A 21,327-nucleotide genomic window follows, 5' to 3' on the forward strand; every position below is an offset into this window, starting at 1 on the left:
TAAGAATATTTTGAAATAATTTAATTAGCTACTTGCCTCAAGATACAAAAACTTTAAAAACTTTTAAAATTATAAATATCAAAATATTTAATGATTTTATAGATATGGAGTATGGCTTACTGCTGTTATTTTGTGAGCTTAACATGGAAGAATGTCCAATAGGAGCACTCCAAAATAAATACTTTAAAAACAAACTTTGACCTCAGTTTAGTTAAGCTGACATGAGATTTTCATGTTAAACTGAACAAGGTCGAGGACGCTAAATTGACGGGGAAAAATGGCAATTTAACCTGTTAAGCCTACTACTTGTCTTGTTCCCCAAAACGATTTTTGTTTTAATTCTCAATTTTATCTCAATGCGTTTTTGAAAGCCGACTAATCAAAAAGTACTAAATTATACTTCCTTCTGTTTATAAGCACTATTTAAACAGTTTTTGAATTTCAACAAAACTATGCCTACTTGGCGCGTAACTTGTTTTTGTAGACTTTGTATATTAAAAAAAACATTTTTTTTGTTAGTCTAAAATATGTTCTAAAGTGGGACAAAAAAAAAATGAAATGTAGGCATAACTATATTATTTTGTATTCAGTGTGGAGGTTAGAAAAAATAAAATATAAAAAAAAAATAGAATTCTTGGGTGAGAGTGTGTTACGATGCCCAACTGATAACAAAAAGGAATCCGACTGCGACTGTTACGGAGTGTGTGAGTTTCTACGGTGGCGGTGGGAAGAGGTTAGCTATGTAGTGTAAATGATGCAAGATAAATAGCATTGTCGTCAGCGGTCTTAGGTATTGTAGTGAGTTAAATTTTGTTTAAAATACCATTTTATATTATTACTTAGGTCCACTATATTTATTTCATTTTATCTCAAGTAAAATGTGACTGTATTGTAAAAATAAAGTTGTATTTACCATTGTTCAGAAAGAATTTTCTCAAGTTTTATAAGTTAAGATATAATACGCCAACAGCGGTTTTGTTGTCTATCAGCTGTTTGGTGCTACAACTCAACGACTGCCCACAACACTGACCGCAACACGGAGCTTATGAAATAATTTGATATTGAACTAAGAAGCCAAAGAAAAGTTATTGATTTTAGGTACAATTATTTTTTTAGGGGTGGTGAAGGAGGAGGGGGGTGAGAAAAGGGAGACAATATATTTCCCAGTATCTGTTTGTGTGTGGGAGGTCGATTGAAATGGGCCGTTCTAAGTCATCGTTGCGTACTTATAATTCATGGACCTAAATTATGTTAAAGTAATTATATTATTGATATAGTTATACTCGCAATCTGTTATTTATGCAGTGTTGATATTCTATAACATATTCAGGATAAGCCTGGTATTGGTCGAAAATAACAAATGTCTGTGGTGCGCTGACGTTGTCAACGCAAGAATCATATCTTACACTCAGATCTCTTTCATCAAACTGAGGAGGACGAAGTAGACTTGGTTTCCCCATGGTGTAGCGTCCAACCAGAACACGTACAGCCAGCATAAAATGACTGTCAGTATGACTATGGTACTTAAAAAGTGACCATATGTCGCTTATGGCCGTCCCGTTTTCAGATGCTTGCAAATGATTAGTACTTTGAAACTGTAATGGTTTAGAGTAGAAGATATGAGTTTTCCATCTTGTGCTTTTGTTATCCCCACCACAGTCTGTAAATTCATGGGCACCAACTGCGTGTCTTCCAAAATAAATTCCTTTTATAAAAAAATCAGATAAAAAGATATGGTTATGATATTTAAAACAAAATAAAAAAAAGAGGTGAAGATAAGCCTACATATGGTATCTCTTAAGGGATGACACCATGGCGCTAAGTGGTTCAATAAACCCGGGCCCTTGAACAATAGGGGCCCACAATGACACTCTAAAAAATTGAATCAAATGTGTTGACTGTATGAATACAAATGTATCAAATTCTGATATAACCCATTATAGTGTTTTTATATTTCTGACATACATTTTAGCAAAAAAAAAAAACAAAAAAAAAAACGATATAACAAACGAATGTAAACGCGATTCTTACTATTGAGACCGATTTCTGCTTGAAATCAGAACTTTGAATGATCTAAAATATGATGTTCGATTTTCATTTTTTCTTCTAGTTTCTGAGATCTAAACTGGTCGGACGGACGGGCAGACAGGCCACCTGAGGCCACACAAAACTAATAGCGTCTTTTCCCCTTTCGGGGGCCGCTAAAAATCAAGATTTAAACACCCAAGCCTAAAGCAATTAAAAAGAAAAATATTAGCTCTAAATGATGTGATGTGTTTCTTTCCAATGAACTTCAATGGGCACTAGTCTATACACCAGTTAAAAGAAAAAAGACAAGTCACATACAAAGTAATGACCAGTCAAAACTTAATTCTAGAGGTCTAGCTCTATTAACGTCTTATAAATATAAACAGGTGAAATGTTTAGACATTGTATGGCTTCAAAAGAAACCTCAATACATTCTTAGAAACTAGAATATAGGCCTATGCACTATTTTGTCAAATAATTTACATACCGTTGCCAAGCTTTTTCCCGTGAGTTTTCCCAATCCTCCAATCAAAACCTTGTTTAATGATTGGCTCTAGTCTGTCTCTAAAAGTTCCATGAAATAATTGCCGTTCTTCTGGATAGCGGCCAGCTCCTCCAAGTTCTTGAGACAACTGTTTTTTCTTACTGAGACAACAAAAGGGCATTAAGTCATCTTTTTTTTTTTTTAAAGTTTTGGATAAGTTTAAAATATTCTAAAAGAGTACCATACTAACTAGCTTTCTTCTGCACAATGTAAGACCTTACGAATTCTCTTGCATAGAATTAGCACGATTCTTCCTTCATCTGTCCCATATTTGTTAGTTAAACTAAGCTATACTCGGTTCTGTTAGAAATGGGATAATTTGGCTAGAAGGCTAAACAAAATGTTCATAGTTTTAAAAGGGTTCGGACCGTGTCTTATTTGGCGTGTCTGTGCGGCATGTGTACATTGTTATGTGTCATGCTATTAATTGGAATATTTTTTAGTATTTTGTCGCTTTGGGAGGGAGGAGTGTAATAATCTTAATGGTCACGTTTGAGTGTACACTAAATTAAACGCACGGAGTTGGTATCTTCGAGACTAGCGCAACATTTTTAAAAAGATTCATTACGATTCAGGACTAAACACTGATGTTGAACTAATTTAAGCCAAGGATGTCATGATGGCTTCATACACAGGTTTGACAGTAGGCCTACCTCATTAAAAATAACGCACACAGGCTGCCAACGAATGTCACTTTGAGGCCCAAACCAAACCCTGATACCCTCCTAAATGGAGAGCTGCAAACCACTACGCGGTTCATCACAGATATAAGATTATTGAAAAGTATCCTCCAACTTAAAAAAAAAAAGAAAAGAAGGCATTGAAATAGTTTTCATTGTAACTGCAATTAGGTCCGGTGATTGTTCTTTCTTTGTTATTTTGGTATCACCGGAAGCTTTGCTGTTCAAACCGCATTTTTTAATTATTATTGTAGCATGTTGCCACTTTCCTGATAAAAAGTGTGCCCACCTTGAGGTTACTGTACGCGGTTAACCAGTTAAAACAGCATACAGATCAGAAACGCACCACTTTCCTTGAGACAAATCATACATTGGACTGAAGAAGGACTGCTAAAATACCAGGTGTGACATTTCGAACTGGCAAGTCACTGGTATTAGACTACAGAAAAGAATGGAGAAAGAAGGTCGACAGATCATGTGTGGTACCTCAACGGTTCAACAGAATACGGACAGCTGAAGGGGAACAATGGATGATGATTTTTAAAAATGTAATTATACTTCCATTTCTAAATTGTTCACATCTCCCGTGGAGCTACTTAGGTGGAAAAATAGTAAAATTTGGAAAACGGATAAAGATCGAGACATTGATTCATGTTAAAATAAAGGATCACAGGATTACATCTTGGCATGGCTTGAAGTTTTAAAAAAAAGCTTTGGTGTAGCGCAGCACACGGTCATTGCGCTTTGTTTCAATTTTAGACATTTGTAGGCGGTCAGCTATTTCAGCTCGAGTCAGGATTCCAATTCAAGTCTCCTTGAAAACATACATCCTCACCAGCGCAAGTCAGCTCATCAATTATCAAAACATCTGCACGCCACAGCGAGCTAACATTGGTTTATAATATAGGCCTAATATTTCTTCAGATGTTTTAACTTACAGAGAGTAATGTAACCAGAGAATAGGATTCTGGATGCGCCACACTCTTTGAATTCTAAACTCCGGATAAAATAAGGTTTGATGAAACTTAGTAGATATCTCAACGCCTTCTTTTGCGAATGGATTCACATCATACAAAACAACTGGCTGTCAAAAATAGAATAAAAATAATACAGCTAGGATTAAACGATGGCTATAACAAACACTATTATGTACTATTATAAACAAAAACGTATCAGGGTTTTATTATTAAAGATTATAGTTATAATGTAACACCATTATGAAAAACTAAACTTATCATGGTGTTATTATTAAAGATAATGGTTATAATGTAACACTATTATGAAAAGCTTAAACGTATCAGGGCTATTATTATTATTAAAGATTTTCTAAAACTTACTGCTAAATGATCCATTGACTGCCAGAAAGGTAATTCCTCAGAAGTACAACTTATACTTAAAAAGCAACTAGGCGGCTTTTTATTGTTAGTTTTGTACATTTGTGTGGATTGATTTTATAATTAAGTTATATAATAAGCCTGATAAATTAAACAAAAAAGATAATTATTAACCATAAATAAATATTGGCCTACTTTAACAAAAAATCAAATTCCTACTTTAAACTAAAATAAAGTGTGTTGTCAGGCATTTTAAATTTTCCTTTTCATGTGATTGGAAAATAAAAGAAAACAAGGTTACAAAGATAGTTTGTGTGGAAATATGAACTCAAAATCGGCCCCCGAAGTGGTCCACCCAGGCAGGTAAAAAGGCAGGCTTCAATATTTTCAGAAAGGACATCAGAATGAAATTCTATCAAGGATAAATGACAGGGAAGAATGGAGAAAGAAGGTTGACAGATCTTGTGTGGTGCCCCAGCGGTCCACCAGACCAAAGGATAAGTGAAAGTGGCCTAACTGATGTCTTATAATGAATATCTAATCTAATTGATCTAATTGTTTTGTAAAGGGTCAAATCCTCAAGAAAAAAACATTTCCATAAAAAAAATTCTTTAGTTTGGCGTCCTCGTGTGAGCCGTGTGCAGTTCACGCGATAATATGAATAACTACATATTAATTGTTGTTTTAAATTATGTCCAACCTATATGCATACTAAATACCTTTTTTTTCTTTAAAAAAAATTTTTTTTTTTGTAAATGTAGTAGGCCCTAATAAGTATGACAGAACTTATTTAACTTAGCAATACAAATATAAAAAAATTTTTTTTTGACAAAATCTGAAACCATTTGCATAAATGTGTTAAAAATATGGTAAATCGTCATCTCCCCTACTAAAGAGCCTCTGGTGTTTCTTGCTATTAATAGTGAATAGTTGTAAAAGTGGTGCATTTTTTTATGAAAAAAAAACTGCTTGCATAAGTGATTAAAAAATTATTTTTTTTCGTTTTCAGAAAAGAAAAAAGTAGCCGTCGCATCAGAACTTTGAATGGTTTAAAATATTATGATGTCAGATTTTCACTATCTTTTCTACTTACTATAGATCTAAACGAGACGGACGGGCGGACGGACAGACATTCCACACCAAACTAAAAGCTTCAGGGGCCGCTAAAAATTAAGTTAAGTAGGCCTACTTAAATTAAGTACTTTTTTTTTTTCATATAATTCTAGCAAAACGTAGATTTGAAACGTGCCAATCTATGAGCAATTTCTAAACCCAATGCTAACTTTATAAAAAAAAAATCCTTTTATAATAAATAATACTACAAGGAATGTTTAAACCAGTAAATATCACCATCATAGATAAAATACATTTGCGTTGCCTCTGATGTAAAACAACAACTTAAAACGTAGGCTATTTTTTAAAATGACTTTGGTCATCTCCAATGCATCCCTTTTCACTATAAATTTGGACAATTTTAAAACTTCATTTTTTGATCTCTATAAATTATGTTTGTCTCTATATTATCTCTATATTGTTTTATTTTGTAATCTCTAGAGGCCCTATTATGTTGGTAGGCCTATTCGTCCCTGTATGGTCCCAGTAAAGGCATGGACCTACTATTTTTACGTTTCAAAATGTATTAAACGTTTTTTTTTAAATTAGAAAATAAAATCCAAGACACCTTAAAACCTTATTAATAAGCTCTCAAAGTATTAAGGATAAATCGGCAATATCTTAGTAATTTACGAATTTTTAGTCCACTGCTTACTAAAGATAAAACTAGCTTAAATTATTTATAACAAACGAATATTCAAAATTGATTACAGTAACACTATTAGTAAAATCACCAAACTTAGAGACACAGAGGAATAAAAAGAAAAGTAGCAATAATACATAAAACACAGAACCATAATTTACAAATAGAAAAACAAAACCTAATAAAATACTTAGAAAGACACAAAATTGATCGAGGCACATTTCTTATTCCATACGCTAGAACAAATTCGTACAAGTGCTCCCTCTTTCCCAGTGCCATTAGAGAATGGAATGGGTTGCCTGAAATAGCCAGGAAAACCAATGACTTTAAATAATTGATTAACATACATGACTAGATTGACCTATGGCACATGTAGCATATTCTTCTTTTTTTCTTGAAATAACCGTCTTTAATATAAAAGAGCTATAGTTCTAAAACGGACAATATTAATTAGATATCGATTTCTAAGATAAAAATAATACCTAATTACGTAACAGACCTGTATCTTAATAGTGGCCAAGACGAATACCTACTTCTGAAATGTTCATTGAATTTAGAAAACCACTCTGCAGAAACTTAGGCCCAGATGATGAATATTTTTGGTAAAATCCGTTTATTTCGTTCAGCTCTAACTGTTTGCAGCCTTAATATATCGACCTGAATTTATTTTTAACTTTCTTTCCAAGAAGTAAAAAAAAAAATAAAACGTTAATGAAACGAAAGAGCAAATATAAGTGAATAAAATACCATGTCTAATAAGCACTCCTTAATTGTCTGCGTTAGATTTGCCAACATACAAAGGTCGCATCTGGGTTTGCGTGGTCATGTGATGCACTAATCGAATATTCCTATAGTGATTTTACAATAGGAGAGAGAGAGAGAGATTTGTGTTATAGATCGGAGTGTAGCAATTTTTAGAGCCTACTGGTGACTTCAGACGGAGGTGTCGGTGAAGAGCCAATTCCTCATCCTGGCCACGGGATAAAATCCTTTACCGGGTCAAAGGTTCATAAAAGGAATGAGTTACATCTCCAACCTTACGTGTACATCTATACGGTGACAATGAGAAGTTGTTTAAAACAAGTTGTCTTAGCTGACTTATTTAATATAAAACATTAACTCATTTTCTATGCTTTTGAAGATCACTGTGAAGTCCACTCTTTTGAAAAAGAAAAATAACCTAACCCTGCTTGATTTCTTTGGCTTCATCTCTTGAGTTTCTTAGCCTATCAACTATTCTCTTTACTTCACTAGCCTTACTAACACTATTTTTTTTTCAAAATCATTTTTAAACATAACGTCTGGCGTATTAATTTACACGAAGAGAAATCAGCCTAATAAGACAATAGGTCAAATAAATAGACCATGAAAAGGTGTGATGCTAAAAATAACTTGTACACTCTGCAGCAGTAAACCTATTATGGTGAATGTGATGACAGAGATATAAACTACGTGACTGCTAAACTGAGGATCATATGTTCCAATATTAATGGAGGGTATGATGAACTTGAGTGAGTTGTGTGCCTTAAGCAACTTGTGGCCGTAGAGACATCTTCAAAAAGTCTCCCTATCCCCCAAAATCCTCAGTGCACTAAATATGCAGCTCCTGGATGTGGCAAAATAAGCAGGTCACAGCTTGGGCTACAAAGCCAAGGGAAATACTGCATTCCTCATTAATCTTCAGACTTGAATTCAAGCCTTATTATTATATTATCTTCTACTTCAATAAAAAAAAAACAATCAAGATGGTATATGATATATATATGTTATATTGTTGCTTAGCCCTTCTAAAAAAAAAAAGGCCTACTTAAATTCTGCTTCTTGATTCTCAAAAGATGTTATTTATTTAACTACAAAAAAAGACATTTATTGTATTTCATTTAAAAATAAATGAACAAAAAAATGTTGTTGGCATTTTGTATTAGTTAAACATTTAAGAAAAGTGACAAAAACATTTACATTCATAAACAACATTTCAAATCAATAAATGTAAAGTATTAAGAATAGATGAAGAGATAGTAAGACTTCAAAACAAATGGAGAAAATTAAAAGATTTTTGGACAGAATAACTATATCACATGTTAAAAGTAAAGCAGTAAAAAACAAATATCGAAACTTTAAGATTTTAATTTATAGATTTATATATAATTTTAAAAAGAAATGGCAAAAATATTTCATTGTAAATTATTTTTAAGCTAATTCTCTTTCTAAGGGAAAATGTTAATATAACAAAAAATATTCACCTTTGTTGATTTCTATCTTGAAAAAATAATTTCTGATTGATATAGTATAAAAAAAAAGCAACCAATTATACAACCAAAACCAATTAAATCTTGATAATGAAATTTCTACTTATTCTGATAAAGGCACATTTGGTGTAAGTTGGGACATGAAATTAAATTATTAGTTTATAAGTTGTATATATGTTTAATTTGACCATTGCACATATAACATTGAAAAAATAAAATAATTTGTGAAGCTATTTTAAAATTGGAAAAGTCTAAATTATAACTATTAAAAATGTAACAATCTCAACCCACGTCTATGAATAAGAATATTTACAGGCGATTGTAGACATTTTCTAGATACTATCATTATATCATATAATTAACACTTGCAAAGCAGCCTATTTATCATTAACAGCCACAATATAATTTTTTGCATCAACCTCCTCCTTTACAGTGAACATCTAAAACTCATCTTTCCTCTTCTGTCAATCTTTTTTCTACTTCAGTCTCAGTATGTAAAGGTGTCTTTGACTGGCTGGCATCTGGTCCATGATTTTCACCATCGTGCTCCGAGCTATCGCTTGTGGTTGTCAGTGTCCTGAATTTGTTATCCAGGGCATTCCTCGATAGAAACTGTTCTCCCATCTCACTGTTTTCATCTTCTTTGTCTCTTGCAGTAGCACCTTTTGAAGAATCAAAGCTTCTGGTCAAGGGAGAGTCTTCATAATCCTCATGGTCCCCTACAATGGCCATGTTCTCTACTATAGTGCTATTAATGTACTCAACATTTTCTATGAAGTCTGTGTCTTCTTTGACAGAGAAATCTCCTAGGTAATCATCTTCAATGTATGCATTTTCTCCTGACAACTCTAAAATGGAACGAAAAAAAAAGTTTAATAAAGATATTTTCATGTGAGTTACTCAGATACTTTAGGAGTTCAGATGATCAAGTGTGATTTAAAAACTGCTCATGCTTTTACCTATAGCAAAAATTAACTTCTGTATGAGTATAATATCCCTCTTTAAAAATGTTATAGTTATTGCTGAATAAATTTACATCGTTTTTCATGTACTTGTATAATGGATCTATATAGATCAATACAAAGTCCTTTTCTTTTTGAGTTTAGAAAATTGTGGTGTCAAACTCAAATTAGTGAAACAAATTTCTTCAAAGACAATAGAGTTTATTAAATTATCACAACATCATAAGCTAATATCTCTGCATATTAAAACAGTAATATACATACTGTAACATTGTTTAGTGCTTCTTGAGCAAGGTACCTGCTCTTATCTTATAAATTACAAGGTGATTCTTCAAAAGAGAAGATAATTATGTTGTGTGCATTTCATTTGTCAATCTGGGCATGCATGTTAATCAATGACTTAAACTCTGCTAAGTCATAGGTTTTCCTGTCTGATTTAGTCAACCCATTTCATTCTCTAATGGCACTAATAACTCTTATAGGAAAGGAGGAGCAGTTGTACAAATCTTTCCTAGCATATGGAATAAGAAATGTGCCTTTATCTTTGTGCCTTTCCGAGTACTAAACTAGAAATGTACTAAAACAAATATATTATTGATGGAGGTAAAGGAAAAGTAGTAAAAATTTGTTTCCATAAAGAACAAACATTATCTGTTAGGTCAACATCAGTGCAGGCACATTCAGTTTTCTTCCTGGCAAGGTGTTGAACTCATGACTATTTGTATAAGTTTAAAAGTTGTATCTTCTTCCACTTAGTCAATATGGGCTAGAAATAATGCAAACTGAACAGTAATTTCATTGTCTAGAATTTTAGACTTACCTTGGGAGCCATCAGGTGGACCAAGAAAGGAGTCCAACTCCTGTTTATCTTCTTCAATTACTATTTCACTCAAACTTGAAACTTTTGGAAATTCTGTTGGAACACCTATGGATAAGAAAGTTATGGTATCATATTTTTAAAACTTTATTTTGCATGGTTTAAAAATGAGACATTGTTTACAAGAAATATAAGTATTTAAAGTTGTTTTTTTTTTAGAATCAGATTCAAAATTAAATGTTCAATTTTGAAAAGAAAATATTTTGACTTAATTGAATAGTGTGACAATAACTAGCTTCAATTGAATGTAAACATAAAAGTTGATCATCAATTTCAGAAAGATGTAAATTATGAGAGTCAATTAATTAATAAATTTAGCAACACAATATAAATATTAAAAAGATAACATTGATAATAAGTTAACATGGCTAAATCTTTGCTAAATTCTCTACAAAAAAAAAATTTGAGAACATTTTGCATTAACAAATTACTATTTCAAGGTATATTTTCTTCAAAACTAACTGCATCTGCACCTAGCAAAACTCAATGATGAGTTATAACATAAGTTATAAAGAAAGCTGGTGCAAATGCATTGATACATCTGCGAACACTGAAATAACTCTTTAATTAATGTTGCATTTGTACAATTGAGAGGAAACTAAAGGCTATTGTACATCAACATCAATCAGGGCCGAGAAAAGCCTGGATGGGATGTGTTTTAGATTTCAATCAACAAGTTATATCCTGCAATCAGTTTAAAAGCAATCAAAATAATTCTTCCATTTGCATCCTCGTGGTTTTGTGAGTTTGGATTTTCAGCACTGACTGAAATCAAGTCTAAGAAAAGAGAGAGACTTCTTACAATAGACGATGAAATGTGAGTTTGTTTGTCGACTTTGGAGCCTCTATTAGATCGCATTTGCTCTCAAAAACAGGCACATCCTTCACATTAAATGTACTACTTAAAAACAGATGAAATAAATGTAATATATGTTTCATCTTCCTGGTGTGCCGCAAATTTTTTATATTTTTTTTACTGTGCCGGTAGAAAAAAAGTTTGAGAAACACTGTTCTAGAAGCATATGACTGTTGGCTGGTGTGAGCCTATAAAAATGAAAATTTCTTTCAGATAATGTGCATGAATCTTTACATGAAAGAGGTAAAAATTTAATAATGAAAAGATTAAGTTTAATTTTGCATCTACCAAAATTTATTGATAGAAAAATTAGCAACATTTTAAAAAAAAAAGTAATTTACGATCTGGATGGCCATGTGTCCTATAGTACTCCAGATCTTCTTGGAAAGCAGAAGTAAAAACTTCAGCACGTTCTTGGAGGTTAATTCTTTTTTGGCTTTCTAATTTAGCCATTTTTTTGGCATGATCTTGTGCCATCACAACTGAGAAGAAAGACAAAAAAATTTATGATTAAAAAAAAATGTTTACTATAATTTATATGTAATATTTAATATTAGACATAGTTATTCAATCCAACCAAAAAAAAAAAAAAGAAAGATAATTAAAACTCAAATTTGTGAAAATTTTTAAAATAATTTTTATTCATATTTTTTTCTACATTAAGCCAAAGTTATTGTAGCTATTTACTCTTAATAAGTATGGGGGAAAATAAAAGGTATTATTTATGTATTTAATACATTTTAGTGAAGGTAATAAAAAAATATGATGAACTGCGTGATTGTAATGTCTAGTCTATTAACTTTTTAAATTTAAATCTTTATATTATATACCTTTAATTTTTTCAGCTTCACTTTCTTTTTGTAATCTATAAGCTGTCAGTTTTTTCTGCTCTATAAGAAAATTCTTTTTTAATTCTTGTTCTTCACACAAATTTTCTAGAACCTCAAGCCCTTTTTCTGCTACAATGAAGTCCTGGCGAAGTCCAGCTGTAATTGGTGAAAAAATGTCAGTGATATTGAATTAGTCAATTATTGAAATGTGAGAGAAACTTGTTTCCTCAAGTTAATAATACTAACACTTTGTATAAAATATCCTGCAAGACACAGCACCAAGAAAGAAGAAAAAAAAAGTCAAATACAAAATAATGAACTGTTGGTGAATTTAGTCTATTTGCAGAGAACAATACATCATTGTGCAAGGTTGTGAAAGAATCAGCAGTGACAATAAATCAAAAAGACAATTTTAACAAATGATTTAATATGTTTGTTGTCAGCACAAAGATCCATTTTCCTTATCTTATTTTCAGTATCAACTCAAAGATGGATGTTTGAAGCCAATATATAAAGTATAAAATATATATATAAAGCTTATATATATATATATATAAATATATATAAAACACCATTAGGCTCTTGTAATGACTATAATAATGAGTTATTTCAAGTGAGAGAAGGGATTAGGACATCCAAGCCTATTCAGCAAACACAAATATGAATGTTTTATTGAAAATCATGCACTTGACAAATGGTATTAAATAAAATGGTACCTATCAATTTCTGAAGTTGTTCAAGAGTATTGAGAATGCTGGGAATGTTTTTCACCTCTTCCTCCAACTGCGTCACCGACTCACCACATTTATCCCAGACTTGAAACATGGGCTGTAATAAAGTACTGACCTCCTGGATGAATATAAAATTTAAAAAAAAGGTCAATTTAATGTCTTAGATAAATTTAAATTAATTAATAATGTAATAATAAATGGCTTCTATCAGCACCAGTAAACTCAGGTATACTTCAAGAAACAGTCACTACTGTTTCTAATTGAAATAAAAGGATTAATGAGGGTGTCATGTGGCAAGCACAACGACCAACCACCTTTACTTTCGACAGTCAATGTCAGGGACCCATTAGAGCTGGGTGGACTCAGAGGCACCCAAAGATCCCGAAATTAAAAATCCCAGTTTCACCAGGCTTCGATCCCGGGACATTGGTTCAGAAGCCAAGCGCTTTACCGCTCATGCACCACACCTCTTGATATGATCAGACATATTAAAGGAATCATAGCAAGTGGAACAGGGATGGAACAAACAAAGTGAAGGTAGAAAGAATGTGTCAGAGAAGGTCCATTTTAATCACAAGATTGTGCTATTAGGGCATGAAATGGGTTGCCTGAGCTAGCCAGGAAAACCAGTGACTTGGCAGAATTTAAGTCATTGGTTAATATGCATGACTAAATGCATGATGCGTAGGACATAATCATCTTCTTTTTTGAAGTAATGTCTGTATTATATAAGATAAGATAATTACATTTTGAAGAAAAATGAATGGTAAACAGTATCTTTGATAATCATAGTTTATAATTTAAGACCTTAAGCATTGTCAAAATTTTCACATAGTTAAGTTCTATTTGAAGATAGAAAATTGTTTTGTTCCATATCATGTTTTGTTAAAATACAAACCTCTGCTTTCTTTGCTGAGTCTTTGGTCTCTGCCTGAATAGCTGACCATGTTTGTTGGTACCTGTATATATATATTATTATATTGTAAATATACATACATAATGAGATATAATTTTAAAAAAATATAGAAAAATATTGCAAAGAAAGGAACTAAACATCTCAAAATAGCAGAAGGTCTTTAACACTATATGCCTCAAGAGTCCTGGACTTATATTTATTCAATGCTAATGGATAAATTCCATGTGAAATAACATGGGTACCTGACAAGCACTAAAATTTGGACAATATTCATGATAAAATGACAAGCTCCCAAACAAGATGAGCTGAATATATTGTCCATAAGTCTGAGATAGTTAATTACTAAACAACTATTTAATGGTGACAAGTACAATCAAAGGTGTTCTCAAGGATGCCGACCCAAGAGATATAAAGATACCCCCAAGAGAAATGCTCGAGAAATGCAGAATCAGTCAGTACAATCAGTGTTGGTACTTCAGGCTTTGAGGCTAAAAAAGATAGAGAACATCATAGAAAAAAGACAAGCCAAGAAACTCATAGCTAATGAAAACAAGGTAGGTTCAACCTACACAAGCCCTGAATATAATCAGGTTTTTATAGCAAAGGTCAGAATTTTCATCTATCTGTGAGTTTGCAGGAAATGAGATTAAGGTCCTCTTAAACCACAAAAAAGGAAAAATCTGGCTAAAAAAAAAAAAAAAAAGCAGTTGACCCAAGTTTTTTTTGGTAGAGGAATCCATCAAGGATTTTTTTCTACTTGCAGAAATGTTTTATAATGATACTTTTCAGCAAGCAGATGGTGCTAAAAACTGTGGGACAAATTCTCCAAAACTAGTTTCTACTCTTCTTTTAAAGAATAAAGACTATCTGAAGATAAAAAAATTATGATACAAGCACAAGTTTGCAAAGTTTTTAAGAAAAAAAAAAAAGAAAAGATTTTGAAAGTCTTATAATTAGACATGTAGCTTACCCATATAACAAATCAGCACCAACGTTCAAATTTATTTCTTTATTTTTAATATTGCGTAGCTGTTCATGTCTTGGCTGGCCATCAGATGAAGTGAGTGTCCGAAGTCTGAAAATATATTATAACAATATATGAAATGATAGGAAGCACTAATTAGAATGTTGATTTTTGTGTCTCTGATAATGGACCTCATTCACCAATTGTAAGCAAACAACATTTAGCCACGTGATAATATTGATAAAACAAAGAAAAAAACTGTCACGTGACAGCCTGTGTGTATTGCGTAATTTGTATAGAAGAGATAGAGAATCACATGGCAAAATGTTGTTTGTTTACGATTGGTGAATGAGGTCCGTTCTTTTTTTAATATAGTGTTGTGAATTTGTTTATTTCGATTCCCCTAGTGTTTGTTTACATTTGTGGATTCGTGTTAGATTGTGTACTGACCATGTTCCATGTCTTGATCTTTACTATATGTATAGTTATTTTTGTCATTCAGCTTTAGATGTTAACATGGTTTTTGTTGTATTAAAGTATGACATATAGTATGATTATTTATGTCTGAGAGAGAGAAACTACACTTATAACCTTACATTTTCAAAGATTATGTGAGTTCCTTTATCATGGTTAATTTTTTTTTTGAGCTAATAGCTCAACCAAAAAAATGTGTGTCAATAACAATGTAAGCAATTCAGACACTATGTATCTAATATTTTGATTAAGGTGTTGCAATAGACACAGTACATCATCAAGATAAGAATTTTAATTTTATATATTGAATATTTTATAGAGAAATTTCTGAATTATCCCACAGATGCACAGGAGAAATCTTTTTAGATCTAGAAGTTATTTGCCCAAACTACATGCACATAATTTTCACAGGCTTTTAACTTTTTTTCCCTAAGGAATAAAATATCAGCAACAAAATATTTTCTGAAATATTATAACATCTATTTTCCCACTCGTCAAAACTAAAAGTGAAATTCTCCCAATAAAAGTAAACAATGACACTCTGCTACTTAATATTTTCCTCTCTGCTTTCTGATGGTGAATGACCCACTGGCACAGACTATATCCCACACAGTAGCAACCAAAAATACACACAATTTATAACTAATTTTATAGGTCTTTCTAGTGTTTATACAATCAAAGAAATGTTAAGAAATTTTCTAGCAAATACTGGCAGGACATGTGTAAAAACATTCAATCTTGTACTAACTGTGGCAACATGAGAGGGTTATATGAGGGAATGAGAAAAGCCTTTGGACCTCACACCAGCAAGTGTTCCCAGCTCGTCAAAAGATGACATAGTCATCAGTGATAATGCGCTGTAAATGGAGAGAAGCTTGGAGCATTATGGAGAACTATACCAGATTGAAAATGCTATCTTGCCAACCATTTTAACTTTCCAACACTTCCATTTTTGTAAAGGAACTGATTGCACACAGGAAAACACTCAGATGAGGTGATATTCCTGTAGAAGTAATTCAGGCTGGAAAGCATACCTTACTGAAGCCACTCAATGAACTACAGCAGCTACAGGAGAGCAAAAAAGCAGCCCACCTACATAGCTTTTAACAATTTGACCAACGCCTATGATCTTGTCAGGAGAAGTGGTCAATTTGTCATACTAGAGGCTGACTGAAAAAAAACGGAAACTAGAGTCAGCTTTTCATGAAGATATGCAGGGCACTGTTCAGTTTGACAATTCCTCCCCTAGGCCATTCTCAGTTAAGAGCAGGATAAAACAAGGATGTGTACTGGCCCCAACACTATTCTGCATCTTCTTTTCCATTGTACTCTCCAGACCCTTTGAATGCTTGGAAGATCGAACTCAACAACCATTTGCAAGAAAGATTACAAAGGCTAATTAATGCTCTGGCAGCTGCATGTCAAGAGTTCAGCCTTATAATAAGTCTCACTAAGACTGAAAATCTGGCACAAGACGTCTCAGAAATACCTGTGATAAATAGTGGAAACCACACCCATATGGTGGTGCAGAAATGTACCTATCTGGGATCAAATAATGCAAGCAACCTAAATTTAGACACTGAGGTGACAAAAAGAACTGAAAAAGCTCCTGCAACAATGGCAAAACTCTCTAATCTTGTCTGAGAAGATACCAAACTGACCACAGCTACCAAAAGGCTAGTTTTTAAAGCCTGCATAGTGAGCACTCTTCTTTATAGTAGTAGTGAAAGCTGGTGCATCAAGAGCATACATTAAAACAGTTTTCACTTGCGCTGCCTGTGCAGCATAATGTGCATCTCATGGTGAGATTGTGGAAGTATCTTTTGACACAGAGAAGACTATGTTGGCTCTGACACATCCCCAGCATGCCAGATGGAAGAATTCTAAAAGACATCCTCTACGCTGAGCTTGCTGAGGGACGCCCAAGACTATCTTCAAAGATGTCTCCAAGCAAGATCTGAGGACTACAGAGAAAGTATGAATGATAAAGAAAGCTACCTTATCAGGTGCATTCTTTATATCTTTATATATTTTCTCAGGGTGGCATCATCTCAAATGATCCAAGAGGTAAGATGGCTTCATAGCATCATTACTTAAAACTTGCTTGTTTGACAAGGAAAGAATGAAGCCAAATTTTAAAACTTCAACACTGTACTCTCTACATTTCTTTTTAGATATAGTTATGTTTCATATTAGTTTCATGTAGACAAAATTAAACTATTTAAATAAAATAATTTAAAAATTGTCATTCCAATAACAAGGTTAGAATTCAAAGGTACAACTAATCTACAAATCATATGTATGTATAAGTTAACTCTTTTAATAGGAAATGAAACTTAAATTCTCATCCTTCTTAAATGAGATCCACTATTGTAGACACCATTTATATTCAGGGTTGCCTGAATCAGCAAGGTAAACCAATGACTTAACAAACAAAGTTGAAGTCTCTAATTAACATGCACAATTAGATTAAGACATGGATATAATATGCATAAGAGGAAATTATTTTCTATTTTGAAGGAATGTCTGTAATTTATAATATTTATTATAAATAAGATTTAGATCTCAAAAACTAAAAATGCTATTGAAAATCCAATTTCACCATCTTCTTTATCATGCCAAAAATAGGTGCAGTGGTACTTTCTGTCTTTCAAAGCTGAGATCCTTTTACTTTTAAAATTAAATATTCAAAAGTGATCAATGTAAAATCCCATAATATACATGAACAAAGTAAAATGTTCAAAGGTATAATAATAATATTATTATTAATTATGCATAATATGATTGCAAAATCAAGGGACCTCATGCAGTACAAGGCAACAGTCTTTCAAATGGGTACTGTAATACATTTCATTTTATGTTCGTTATGGTTTAGAAATTGAAAATGTTTTATATGGTTTGGATTTTCTTCAGAGATGATGATAATTTAGCCCAAAACCTCCCACAGAATAAAGGGGACGGCAGCGGACAGGGTATGAACCCTGGACCATCAAGACAACTGAATAACAGTCCAATCCCCATACTGCATGACAAGGAAACCATTCCTTTTTATCTGCAAAGTTCACCAAACAATAGAATCTAAGAGCCTAAGGCCTAATTCTTTACTTTATCTGGTTTAACTATCAAATACTGTTTTTAATTTTATAAATGTAATATTGGTAATCAGCATTGTCATGTTAATCTATTTATTATGATCTAGATCTATAATATATATCTAGTTAATCTAGATTCTAGTTAAAGATAGATTAGTATTTATTACTCAGACATTGCCAATTTAATGTCATAGTTATTGGTCAAGATCTTTGTGACAATACAATTATCAATAGTTACAAAAAACTATATAATAGATCTAAATAGACTATAGATATAGATTAGAAAATTAGTAACAATTTTGATTTAGTATAATTATTAATATTAATATGAAATCAATAATATCTAAATCTGTCTATCTATATATATCTATATCTATATATTATTTATTTTAAAAAATATTTATTTTATATTTGATATCAATATGGCTAAACCCATTTTCACAGTACTCTACTTTCATTTTCGTAGCAATATATATATATATATATATATATATATATATATATATATATATATATATATATATAAAATAATGTTAAAGCCCTTAAGGAAACATTTGTCATGTTTGACATAGATCTAGACTATTCTAGACTCTATATCTAAATTCAATCCACTAGATCAGTAACATTCAAACAAATTAAGGCCTGCAGGCTGCGAGTCATATCTTGCTATTGTAAGTATATATTATATAGTAATATAGTCTAAAATAGTATAGATTATAGATCTAGATTCTAGATGTAGATTCTAAGGCCCGATGCCTAGCCTAAGTAGATTTAATGGCAATCAATTAAATATTAATTTATAGGCATACTAAAAAAAAAATTAAAGCCTAATAATATAGGCTTATAACTATTATGAGTTATATAGCTAGTTACTAGTCTAGTAGAAAAGTAGTCTATCATTTCTATGTCTATCAGCACTGGTCTACTACTCAGTATTATTATATATCTAGATCTAACACTAGTAGTACCACTACTTAGACTTAGTTAACTTAGTTCCTTGGTATGATCATGTTTTAGATGGCGGATTTACATAGTCCTTATTTAGAGTAGACTACTAACAGTAAGTAATTACTAACTTACTACTCTATTTATATACTACTGCTAAGTGTAAGGGTAACTAACAATACTGACAACAATACTCCATAGCCGTTGTCAATACTCAGCATAGTTACACACTTACAATAGTACACTACTTACAGTAAAATGAATCATGAGTAGAACTTCTACTAGATCTACTTCTAGAAACATAATCTATATTATAAAGTAGAATGTGTGGAGTATGTATGTATGTATGTATGTATGTTACTTATAGACATCAAAACCGCTTGACCAATCTTGATAAAACTAGGCAGGAATGTTCCTTGGGTACCAACTTAGACCTTAGTGAATGTATTGTAGCCCTAAAACAAATGTAAGACCCTCAAAAAAAATAAAGTTGTCCGACTCTATTACAGCTATAGTATTTTATGGATCTAGGCCATGTCTACAATGTTGACATAAGAAAAGATAGAAAGGATTTAGACCTAGATCTAATTTTAAGAAATACACTTTGCGCAGATAGTTTTTTACTTTGACACATGAAAATACAAAAGAAGATCCATTGATTTCATTATATAATAAAATTAATCTTCAATTTTGTGTTTCAAAAGCATTTTTTACATTAATTAGTTCCTTATATCTGTGATTACAGATTTCCTGACGAACATTCTTTCATTAGACAATACCGTAATGAATCGCGTACTAAAAATTAATTCGTTTAATTGTTTACTTTATAATCCCATCCCTAGATCTAAAACTCTAATCCAACTCTAAGATGATAAAACTTCTCTTCGCACAGATAGTTTAATACTTTAACACATAAATATATTAATTAAAGTCCATTCATTTCATATTTTGATCAAATAAACATTCAAAATTGGTTTTCTAAAGTTACATTCGTTTACGAAAGCTGCGAAGCCGAGTTGAGATAGGCCTAGATCTATATTCATTCATGAATCGCGTACTAAAAATTATTTCGTTTAATTGTTCACTTTATAATCCCATTTATTTAACAAAGCTATCGCTCTTTTCGTTTTTAATAGATAAGAATGTATCGACTTTGGGTAAACCATTTTCGCAAAACTAATTTTATTTTCGTAGCGAAACTGAAATAACGTGAAAGGATCATTAGCTACGTTTAACATACATCTAAATCCAATCCACTAGATTATTTAAAAGAAATGTTTTAATTAAAAAAAAATGGATTTAAGCCTATTAGCTATTTTGATTTGATAGCATTATTCACACTTTTTTTTACATTGACACATTCGCTTTACTTATTACATTATTATTTTGTTTAATTGTTTACAAAACACTCTCAGTGACTATATCGACAGTAATGCGCAAATAAAGACCCGCGGGTCGCGGGTAAACATATGTCTATTATAATATATATTTAATATAATTTTTATTTTAAGTTATAGAATCTCAATCTAGATCTATATTAATATTCTTAGTTATTCTAGTATAAGTATAGTATAAGACAAGTATATTAAATTAATGACTTCACTTAACTTAAAGTTAAGTTAAACTTAAAGATAATTACTAATTAGTAATAATACTTCATATTACTTTATACTTATACTCTGAGTTTATACTACTTCAGTACTTGTAATGTATATATAGATCTAGTAGATCTATATTTATTATTAAAATAATTAATATTTATTATATTTTATATTAGTAATTACTAATTAGTAGTACTAGATCTAGTAATACTAATAACTAGATCTAATAGTTAGTAATAGTATAACTACTATAACTATAACTATAAGTATAACTAAGACTAAGAAATATATCTAGATCTAGTAATATTAAACATATTTACATAACATACTAACATACCCATCAACTATATCTTGCTGAACGTTGTGAAACGTTCCTTTCAGTATTTTTAAAACACTCATTGTATATTATTCTTAAAATTTCACAGATTTCAAATAATATGATTCAGTCTCTGAAGATAAATAAACCTCCATCTTGTTGGTCACATGAC

The 21,327-nt window shown here is 31.6% G+C and overlaps 2 protein-coding genes across 5 annotated transcripts; both read right to left on the minus strand.

The window, feature by feature from the left end:
* Positions 1-7,399, minus strand: LOC106076056 (protein mono-ADP-ribosyltransferase TIPARP-like). 4 transcript variants are annotated; one of them, XM_056035368.1, is made up of 5 exons: positions 6,876-7,024; positions 4,590-4,727; positions 4,191-4,336; positions 2,516-2,673; positions 1-1,705 (listed from the first exon to the last, which is right to left on the minus strand). In XM_056035368.1, the coding sequence occupies exons 2-5, from the start codon at positions 4,686-4,688 to the stop codon at positions 1,278-1,280; spliced, it is 831 nt and encodes a 276-aa protein (XP_055891343.1). In that variant the 5' UTR covers positions 4,689-4,727; positions 6,876-7,024; the 3' UTR covers positions 1-1,277. The 4 variants fall into 4 exon arrangements, with proteins under 4 accessions (XP_055891343.1, XP_055891341.1, XP_055891344.1 ...); XM_056035366.1 differs by having other exon boundaries at positions 6,842-7,024; XM_056035369.1 differs by lacking the exons at positions 4,590-4,727; positions 6,876-7,024 and adding an exon at positions 7,090-7,399.
* Positions 7,400-8,087: 688 nt separating this feature from the next.
* LOC106066518 (dysbindin-like) lies at positions 8,088-21,319 on the minus strand. The gene is made up of 8 exons (XM_013225574.2): positions 21,177-21,319; positions 14,734-14,838; positions 13,746-13,806; positions 12,833-12,965; positions 12,117-12,272; positions 11,628-11,768; positions 10,374-10,478; positions 8,088-9,439 (listed from the first exon to the last, which is right to left on the minus strand). Exons 1-8 carry the CDS (start codon positions 21,236-21,238, stop codon positions 9,039-9,041), a joined length of 1,164 nt encoding a protein of 387 aa, XP_013081028.2. The 5' UTR covers positions 21,239-21,319; the 3' UTR covers positions 8,088-9,038.
* Positions 21,320-21,327: the final 8 nt, after the last annotated feature.

Source organism: Biomphalaria glabrata, chromosome 7 (assembly GCF_947242115.1).
Source record: "Biomphalaria glabrata chromosome 7, xgBioGlab47.1, whole genome shotgun sequence".
NCBI classification, from domain to species: Eukaryota; Metazoa; Mollusca; class Gastropoda; family Planorbidae; genus Biomphalaria; species Biomphalaria glabrata.